This window comes from Lynx canadensis, chromosome C1 (genome assembly GCF_007474595.2).
Source record: "Lynx canadensis isolate LIC74 chromosome C1, mLynCan4.pri.v2, whole genome shotgun sequence".
NCBI classification, from domain to species: Eukaryota; Metazoa; Chordata; class Mammalia; order Carnivora; family Felidae; genus Lynx; species Lynx canadensis.
In genome coordinates, this window is record NC_044310.1 from 2756097 (window position 1) to 2766552 (window position 10456).

General features: G+C 61.2%; 1 protein-coding gene across 1 annotated transcript in view; it reads left to right on the forward strand.

The window, feature by feature from the left end:
- Positions 1 to 10456, forward strand: part of AJAP1 (adherens junctions associated protein 1) — a 112782-nt gene that overhangs the window by 50072 nt on the left and 52254 nt on the right. The window contains exon 2 of the mRNA XM_032594129.1: positions 6918 to 7732. Coding sequence (XP_032450020.1) covers positions 6918 to 7732 — 815 coding nt within the window. The remainder of the gene's footprint in view (positions 1 to 6917; positions 7733 to 10456) is intronic.

Below are 10456 nucleotides of genomic sequence, written 5' to 3' on the forward strand. Positions count from 1 at the left end.
AGTGTCCAGTGCTCCTTCTGGAGCAGGAGTGGGTGGGTCATCTCTGAGCCTCTTTCTCCGGGGGATAACGATGGTCATTCCCCCCTCACCAGGCCCTGGGAGGAGCAAAGAGAACACGGGTGGGGGGGTTCTCAGCCCCGGCCCTGTGGACACTGGGGCTGCTACGTCTTTGTGGGGGCCGTCCTGGGCACTGCCGGAGGCTCTCCGTATCTCGGGGCTCTCACTAAATGCCAGTCGCACCCCTGAATGGTGACAACCAAAAGTGTCTGTGGACATGGCTGACTGTCCCCCAGGGGTAAAATCACCCCCAGGGGAGAATGGCTGATATGTGTGTGAATGTGCCTCACGGGCCACAAGGCAGCAGTGAGGTGCCCGGTAATCACCTGCGGGAGCCTGTGAAGCAGTGTCCAGGAACCGCGGGGCCTCGGCTGCTGTACAAGGCTGGCAGGAGTGTGGAGCAGCACCTGTCGGGGACTGGTGCCCCCCGAGCACCCCCACCCCGGGGAAGGAGCCACCATGCGGATGGTCGAGGGACTAGAGCCTCCGTAGCTGTGGGTCCTGGAGGTTCGTTTGCTTTACTTTTCTTAGTGTGTCCCGGTCCCACGGGTCTGGGATTGTTGGGACCCTAAGTCCCTGAGTCCTAGACTCGGGGTCCAGGTGTGATGCCAGCTTGCTGTGTGGGGCTCTTGTTGGCCTCAGGCGGGTGCTGAGTGCTGCCCCCTGCCCCCGCCCCCTGCTGAGTGGGCGGGACGGACGCACCAGCCCTGGCCCACCCAGGGTGGGACCCAGGAGTCTGACTGCGGATCGGACCCACTCCAGTGGGGGGAGGGCGCTCAGGGACCCCAGAATCGCACAGCTGGCGCCCCTGCTCTGGGGTGGGCCGGTAGCCAGACCCTTGGTGTCGTTCCCAAGGTTTCTATCCCGAGCGAATGAATGGTTCCTACACTGCTCCTTCCCGTGAATCAAATATCACGTGTGTGCCTGACATCCTTGGGGCCACTGAGGACGAAAGCCTTGTAGGCGCCCCAGCACACCTTTCCTGAAAGAGAGGGACGCTCTTAATCGTAGTAAGTCACGGGGTAGAGTGAGCGAGGGGTGGCTCTGACAGGACAGTAATGACATCGGGTGGGGAAGCCATTCAAGTGAGTCACGGCTCCCCTTTTCCTTCATTAGGAAAATTGAGCCAGCGACTGCCTTCCAGAAGAAAGTGCAAGCTCTCTTCCGGAGCTGAGGCGGGGGGTGTCCTGCCCCGAGTGGGGGTGTGGGAGGGTGGGTCTCTGCCCCCGGAGTCTGGCGGGAGGCGCTGCACCTGTTGGCGGTTGGGGGCACAAGTGCGAAGGGGAAAGAGGGGCAGCCTGCTGGCCCCCTCTGTGCGGGCCGTCGTGCCAGAGAACTTGGAGCCACAGGGGTCGAGAAACCTAATCCACACTGGGCCCCAGGGTCTCGCCCCCCACCAAAGCCACGTTTCCCTGCCTGGCGGAGCTCGCGTCCTCCAGAACAGCGTGATCAGAGGAAGGCCATGCTCCTTTGTGGGTGTTCCCACCCTGAGGCCCCACCCCCACCCCCAGGTGGACATCCCTTCACCCGGGGAGCCCCTGCCGAGGCCCCTTCGCCCCCGGCATGACCCCCACATCCAGACCTGTCCTGGTCCTGCCCTGCTTTGTTGGTGGTTTGCGTTTGCAAGAACCCTGCGGATTTTCAGAAACTGAAGAACAAAGCGGATAGAAGCTCTGTGTTCTCTGCTCCCAGACTCCCCTCCGCCTCACTGTCACGTCACCACGGGGCACGTGTCCTCACCGTACCATCCGAGAAGCCTGCACTTTATCCGGACTTCCCTAGCTTTTCGCCGACTTCCTCTTTCTCCTCCAGGATCCCACTCAGGGCAGCACCCGGCACTTAGGTGGTCAGGTCTCCTTGGGCTCCTCTTGGCGGTGACGGTTTTTCAGACTTCCCCGGTGTTTGATGACCTTGACTGCGTGGAGGAGGACGGGCCAGGTATCCTGCCGGATGTCCCTCATCGGGATTCGTGTGGTGGTTTTCTCGTGGTCGGGTGGGAGGAGGGGCAGTGCCCTCCCCACCACGTCACGTCAGGAGTGCCTGCTGTCAGCATGACTCGCCACCGTGCATATGACCTTGACACTGGCCACGGCCCTGGGTGCCAGGTGTCTCCACTGAAAAGTGACTTCCCTCCCCTTTCCATGGGCTAATTTTGGGAAGCAGGTCACTAAGCACAGCACACACTGTTGGGGGACACCCGCTTCTTGTAAACTCTTCAAAACTCACCCGTTTCATAGCCGGAGGAAACGGAAGGGGACCCAGCTAAGGAAGTCACCGTCCCAAACATCTGTGAACCAACCTCTCCATCAGACAGAATCACTGACTGTGGCTGGTGCCCCAGACCAGCTGATGACAAGCCCTTGAGTGGACACTCTGGGGGCAGGGGCGACCCTTGGTAATGTAGTGCTGGGATTGTGGTGGGGGGGGGGGCTTGTCACTGACTGTGGCGAGATTCCCAGGCAGCCCGTGGGCCACGTGGTCCCTGGGCCCCTGCATGAGCCTTCAGCCCAACCCGGAGTCTCAGCGCCCCGGGGCTCTTGCCTGTCAGAGGCAGTTCCCGCCAGCCTCCTGGGGACAAGTGTGACCTTAACCACAAGACAAGTCTTTGTCTCCCTTAATCGACAGTGGTTTCTTCTGTGAAGAAAACACACAGAAGGCAGCGAATTCAATCTCAAGCCCTTGAATCGTATGAACCTGTTCTTAGGGAAAAAAAGATTTCAATAAAAATGTAAAAAGGGGAAAAGCAAGAAAAGCTACAAACCAGAAAATAAAGGTGGATGGAGCCGTGGCTCTGATGGGGACGCGGCCGGCCGGAGGTGGGGGAGCTCGCCCTTCAGAGTTGGGGCTGGGGTGCGGCCCTGCGTGGGCTCAGAGGGGCCGGGCAGCCGGGCGCTCAGAGGAGCCCAGGACCCCGCGAGGACCGTGCACAAGCCTGAAAGGTCTCGAATGCACACTGTGCACCGTGCCGGCAGCTCCCCCATCCGGACCCTGCCCCCACCAGCCGCCACCCCTCCCCCCCTCAGCGGGCAGGGCCCGAGGGCAGAGTGGGACGCCATGCCCACCCCAGGCTGGTCCCTCCACCCTTGGACGCAGCCACGTGATTTACATGCCCCAAACTCAGTGGTTTTCACGTATCCACAAGGTTGTGCAGCCATCAGCACTATTCCTTCCAGAACATTCTTATCACCCCTAAGAGAAACCCTACAACCATTAGCAGTCACCGCCCCCCACCCCCTGCTCCTGGCGACCAGGAATCTACTCTCTGTCTCTGGATTCACCGATTCTGGGCATTGGGTAGGAGTAGAAGCGAACGACGTGGTGTCTGACATGATCAGCTGCTTCTTCCCCCCGTGACCTGGGCGGGCTCCGTCCACACTGCAGCGTGTATCTGCCTGCTTTCCTTTTTCAGGCCGAAGAGCGTCCCCCGGGGCGGGGGGGGGTGTCACACTGTCCACGCACCTGGTGGACACTCGGGTCGTTCCTGCTTCCCGCTATGGTGAATGGCGCTGCCCTGAACGCGCGTGTGCACGTGTTTGTGTGCACTTGTGTTTATCCCCAAGAGGGGAAGGTGCAGGGTCGGCGGGTAACTGAGGCTTTGCGGAACCTCCCAACCGCATGCAAGAGCGCCCGTCTCCCACACCCTTCCGTGGCAGGAGGCCTGGACCTGTCGTGGCACCGGTAGCCACCCCCGTGGATGCAGAGCGGGGGGCATGTTCCCAAGGGGCCTGCGGATGCCCTGGAGGTCTGCACTGTGGCCTGGCCTCCTTGGTGTTTCCCGTGGCGGCTCTGACGGCCGCTGGTGGTGGTGGCAGCCACAGGCCTCCCTCCTGCACGTGGGAGGGGCACTCCGCCGCCGTGGATAGTGGCCGACAGCCCTCCGCCTGGGGCCTCGCAGCCCTGTGCCGGACAGCGTCGGAGGGCAGAGCGCTCCTGGGTCCAGGCCCGCTGGAAGGATGGAGAGGGGTCCCGTGCTGCACCTCGTGTGGCGAGACCCCCTGACGCCGGGGCACAGCAGCAGCGTCCCAGGAAGTGCCCTGCGTGTGGCTCAGGACCGTGGAGGTCCGGACAGCACATGTGGGCCGGCCGGCTCTAGTGACAGAGCAGAGGCCCTGGGACCTTTAATCCCTGTAGGGAGACCTCGGGTCCCTGCAGGCCACAGAATCTGCCCCTGACCTCCTTGTGGGAGGGGCTCTGTCTGTCCCCGACCCCGGCCCGGTGTCTCCCGGCTGCCGGCGTGAAGAGGAGCGTCTGTGTGTCCCGACTCATCCACCTGCCCTCCTAATGTCCCCTCTCTGGACAAATCCACTGCTTCCAGAAGGAAGAACCTGGACTCGAAGAGGAGAAACAAAGCGAGTTCCCTGCCGTTGCCTTCGCTGGGTTTCTCTGCATAACAGCTGGGTGGCGTGGAAATGAGGGGGTTTCTATGGTAACCAATTACAGCTCATGATTGGTGAAAAATGACAGAAATATCCCGTGTGTGAAGTGATGCTGGGGCAGGCCAGCAGGCACGGGCTTGGGTGCTGTGGTCTTAATTTCCTGGGGCGGCGTTTCTCCGGGTCCTGACGGCTCGTGGCTTCTTCCGTGGCTGCTCTTTACTGCGCCTGCTTGCAGGGGCCCGATGGTGCCTGCCGGGGCCTGGTGAGGCCTGGGTGTGTCTGCTGAGGCCTGCTGAGGCCTGTGGAGGTCTGATGGTACCTGGCATTGCCTGGTGGGACCTGAGGGGACTGATGTCGCCTGGTGAGGGCTGGAGGGGCCTGGCCTTACTTGGTGATGGCTGGAAGGGGCTGGTGGGGCCTGGTGGGGGCTGTGAGGGCTGGAAGGGCCTGGTGGTGCCTGGTGAGGCTCTCCGGGCCGAGGCGCCACTCTTGCTTGACGAAGGGCCCCATGTCCCTGGGACTCCCATCCAGATGTGCAGAGTGGCGGGAGAACCGGGGGGTCTGAGGCATCGATCCTCACTGAGTCACCTGTGGCCACAGAGGAGCTGTGTTACTCTGTGCGTGGGGGTGTCTCACACTGACCTAAATTTCCGTGCACAGTGACAGTGGCCCTGGTCCCTGCACGGAGCTTGGCTGGCTGTGCAGGGAAATTGCACACGGGCAGAAACTCGGTGCGGAGGCATTAGCATAATGAGCAAACTCTAATTTCTGCAGCAAAGCACCTTCATTCTGATTAAAATACTGGGGCCTTTTTATTTGGGGATTAGTCCTCTTTGGTAATTAGCGCTCATTAATACAAGTTCCTTTCAACGTCCTGATGACAGGCAGGGAGCTGCACGTGCCTGAGTGCACACGAGAGAGGAGGCGGCCCCAGGCACGTGGGGTGAGTGCAGAGCGGGGCGGGCTGGGGGGTGGGGAGCTCACACAGACACAGGCCCACACGCCCGCCGACATGTGCGGACCCCACACTGGCCGTACACGTGCACACACGCACACATATGTGACAGATGGGTACACAGACACCCCCATAGACTCACACTCGTGCACACCTGCTGACACAATCACACCCCCAGGTACATCCGGGCCCCACGTCAGCCCTCACACACACCGATATGGTGTTCTGAGGCACACTCCGTGCACACTCACATGCACACGTGACTCACTCACATGCGGCCTCCTGCTCACTCACTCATTTATTCCCTTTTAAAGTCACGCAAACCCTCATGGAGAAAAACCATGAGCTGTTTCTTCTACGGGGCTGGTCTCGAGCAGCTTTTCCGGCTGGCGGCTTAGCGCACCGGACACCCTCGCCGCCCCCGCCCACAGCGGTCACTCAACTTCTGGATCCCTGTCAGGGTTCGCACGTGGGGCTGGTGACAAGTACTCACTTTGAATGGCGCCTGTGCCCAGCCCTCAATTGTCTGAGCCGGTGGGGGAGGGGGCATGGGCCCGGGGCCCCCAGACCCTCCGCGTGCCTGTCCGCTGTGCTCTGGGTGCTCACCTGACGCCCGTGCCCCCACCTGGCTTCACTGTCCCCACAGCCCCGTCCGCCGTCCCCGGTGGCGTGGGGTGCGCCCTTCCCACAGCCTTCCTGGCGCTCAGGGGGTGGGCGCCAGGGTTTCAAAGGGTCCCTGTGCTGAAGATAAATAGGGGAAGCCGAGATGTCACCAGAATGGCACTTGGGCCGAGTTGGTGCATTGATAAACTTCCAGCTTATCCACAGCAGGTCTCATTTTTTCTGAACCGAATCCAGAAATAAGTTTTCCCAGCGTACAGCCTCCGAGGCCACAGGCTGCTTTAAGACAAGCACATTTGCCTGCGATGGGGGAGGGGGGGCGGGGTCGCGGACCACGGTGCCGGGTAGGGGCTCAGTAGATGCTGGGCCTCCGTGCCCCCTGTGAAGTCCCGTGAGCCCCCCCGGCTCATCCCCACCACGAGCGCCCCTGTCCCCAGGCCTCAAGAGGGGCAGGATGTGTGCTCAGAGACGCCCGCCCCGGGCCTGTAACTTGCGTGACCCGAGGGGCAGACCGAGCCCCCAGCACTGCCATTCTCCTACCTCGCGCCCCTCCGTGTCTCCGTTTTAATCTGGTCTTTGAGGTCATCTTGCCAGCTGAGCTGGGGGTTTTGAGCCTCGCTTTCTTTGCGCGGTCGCGCCGGCCGGCCGCGTGGGCTGCACGCTCCCGGGTAGACAGGTGCAGTGCAGGCGGGGCAGCCGAATCCCGGGAGCAGGTGCGTGGCGGCCGAGCCTCTAAGATGCCGCTCCAGAGATGGCCCTTGAGCAGGACTGCGGAGTCCCCGGACGGAGCGTTTCGGTTTCCCTCTTGCGGTTAGGGTCAGCGCTCTTTCCCCGTCGCGGTGGGGGCGGAGGGACGGCCGGCAGAGCCCCGAGCCCCCAGCTGACACTGCTCTCTCTTTTCCATGCAGTTCCATGTGCATCCGCTGGCCGGGCTGCTCCGTAGGAAGCCATGCTTGGATACTTATAGCCATGTTTCAGCTCGCCATGGATCTGCCCTCGTGTGAGTCCCTGGGCCCGGGCCCCGACTTCCGGCTGCTGCCCCGGCCACCGCAGCGGCCGCCCCGGCTGTGGAGTTTGAAGAGTGGACAGGCGGCGCGCATCCCCGTGCCCGTGTGGAGCCCGCGCCCGGCCCGCGTGGAGCGCAGCCACGGCCAGATGCCCAGCCCGCGCGCCAAACGGGCGCACAGACCCAGGGACCAGGTGGCCGCCCTGGTGCCCAGAGGCGGGCTCGCCAAGCCCCCGGCCGCGGCCGGATCCAGCCCTTCCCTCGGCTCCTCCTCCGCCGCGGCCCCGTCGCCCACGGCGGGTGGCGCGGCCGGCACGGACCAGCAGGCCCTCCTGCGGAGGGGGAAAAGGCACGTGCAGGGGGCCGGCTTCAACGGCTTTGACTTCCGGGGCAGCAGGCCCACCACCGAGACGGAGTTCATCGCCTGGGGACCCACGGGGGAGGAGGAGGCCCCGGAGTCCAACACATTTCCAGGCCTTTACGGCCCCACCACGGCCTCCATCTCACAGACACGGAAGACGACCGTGGCCATCGCCACCACCGCCGCCACGGCCACCACGGCCACCTCCATGACGCTGCAGACTAAGGGGGCCACCGAGCCCCTGGGCCCGAGGAATAGGATCCCGGTTGGGGCTAGCACAACGGAGCCTTCCACCAGTCCCAGCAAAGACAATGGCGAAGACGTCAAGCCCCCACGAATTCTGGGGGAGACCTCAGGTACAGCCACCTCTTTTCTGGTTGGGGCTTGGTCCAGGGTGGGTAGGGTGGAGGGCACCCCGGGGGTGTGGCTTCCGAGGGATGCCCAACTCGCCTGAGTGACACGACTTGGCGGGACTCCCCATCTCTGACCGGCAGAACCGAAAACAATGGCAGCGTTGACAGTCAGGTGGCAGCCTTGGGGACAGAGGGGGCATGCGTGTCCGTGGACTTGTGTGTCCTGCAAAGAGGGGTTGTCCTGTAGCCAAGCTGTTCCGGCTGGTCGAAGGGGGACGGTAGGGGGTCTCTCCTTAGTGGTGGCCCCGAAGGGGACGTTGTGCCTTCCTTGCCTGTGTTAAGGGCATCCAAACCCTGCCGCCAGGCACAGAGCCACATCTTCCCCAATGGCAGAGGACCTGACTTCCGGGCCAGCCTGGGGGTGAGATGCGGGCACACTTGCTGATGGGATCGGGGACGTTTGGAGTCTTCAAAAACCCTCAAGGGTGCAGCCCTGTGGAGGGGTGGCTGCGAGACTGGCCCGGAGTTAGGGATCACTTTAAACAGCAGAAGAGATTGAGGTCAGGTGTAAGGAAGGTCTTCCTGCGGTATCCGCTGAGGTCCTGCACACTGATTCGGGTTGGGGAGCATCTTTTCCCTGGAGACGGCTTAGCAGGTGTCTGGGGGATGGGGGTCAGGAGGCACGGCTCTGGTTCTCCTGCCTCCGCTTACCCTCGGTGCATATGGACGGTTACCATTTCTTGGCCTTCAAGTATCTACTGCAGCGTGGTTTTGTTTTTCGTTCTCCTCCTGTGCCTCCTCTCCCAGTTGCTTCTAAAGGCGGAGCCCTTGAGAACCTCCCGGGCCACAGCCTGTCCACAGGGTCACACATGCACTCAGCTTCCTGGTCCGCTGAGGGAGAGTGCAGAGTCCGGGACCCTGTGTTCCTCCCTGCGTCCAGCTCCCTCTGCCTCTGTGGGGGCCACGGCCCCCACACCCACCGGGACCAGGGTGTTCACAGGTCAGATCTGCCCACACACCTCCTGGGCCAACGGTGGTACTTTTTGGTTCATAAAACAGGATGCAAACCGCAGGGTGTCAGCACGAAGGGGTGAGGGTGACGTGGGGCCTCCTCCAGCCCCCTGTTTCTTTGCTTCTCCACATCCTAAGGGCTTGGGCTCCGCAGGCCCCACGCAGGCACTCTCAGGACCCAGGGGGCAGAAGGGTATCGCTCCTCGGGGTCCGTCGGCCGCATCGGTGGTTTTCCTGTAGCTCTGGTCTTGGTCGGGAGTTGCACAGGTTTTCACGGAGTAGGTGGCTTTTGTTCCATGACCTACTTCCTGCCTTCACCTGGTCGAGAGAACTGCAAGTTTTATTCTGAGCAATTCTTTCCTAGAGAGCAACATATCTATGAAAGCAGGAGACTCATCTCCGTCTCAAAGCCAGGGGCCGGGGCCAGGCCCCGGGGACGCAGGCTGTGGGCTCGGAGCACTGCGGGACAAGGTCTGCAGGCTGTCACAGGCCATCTCCTGGGCTGCCTTTGCCCAGTCACTACAGACATGCAGCCCGCAGTTCATCATGTCTGTGCTGGGCGCCCGAAAGCGGTTTACAAAGCGTTTGTTTTTACCTCAGTAAGTTCACAAGGCATCCTCATAACAGAAGGCGGTGCTGCCTGCGTTTACTGTCATGCCCTCTACATACGTCACTTACCGCAGAGGCCTGGCTGAGAAGACGTGTTCCCATTGATTCCAAATTACATTTGTTATCACTAAAAGTTAAATGCTCGGGACACCATCAGAAGGCTCACCAAATTAATTCACAGTACACTGGATGTTACTAATCCAAATCGACAGATGCTTATCTTGGAAAAGATTTATGGTTCTTCATAATATAATCTGGTGCTAGATTAATTTGTTTAGCAAAACAGATTTCAAGGGAGGGGGAATATGTGTGTTTGCTTTTAGTGCAGAGAAATGTGAATTCTGGGAAGTGATGCAGGATGCTGAGAAGGGGTGCCAGCGGCCTCAGCATCCCGGCCAAACAAGGCAACACAGGAAGTGCTGAGGTGAAGCCTCGAACTGGGTGTGTTACCGCCCAGCTGGTCCTGTGTAAGTGGCCCAAGGCCAGGCACGGAGAGCCCAGGCGGGAACCCTGTGAAGCCCCTTGTCCTGGCAGGCACCAGACGCGGGCCTGGGCTCCCGACTCTTTGTGGAGCATGACAGCTGCTCGTGCTTCTCAGGAAGAATTCAGGCTGCGAGGGTGGTCTTGGGGGTCCCAGAGCTGTGGCCCGGGAGACTGTGCGTGCCGTGCACAATTAGCGATATGTGCGTCCAGACCTCAGATCGCCCGTGAATCTGGGCTTTGCTGCATGGAGCTGTGTGACCATGGGGGAAGTTCTCGTCTCTCTTGGCCGCATTTTCTTCACCAGGAAAACTGAAGTTTAGAAAAATCTCTTCCAAACGATTGTCATGAGATTCAGTGCGTCAACACCAAGCACGAACTCAGAACCCTGCCCACACTCCAGGTGTTTCTATACCCAGCAAGGGTACCTCCAAGGAGAAGCTGGCAAGTGTCAAGGGCAAACAGGCTGCCAGGGACATGGGGATCTTCTCATCTCAGACACTCCCAGCTCTGCCCACTCACTGCTGAGGGTATCGCAATGGGGAGAATTAAGGTTTGGGGAAGCGATGTGAAGAATTTGTCAGGTCAGTTCCGTTGGCCCAAGGGGCGTCTTTGGAATCAGGTTTG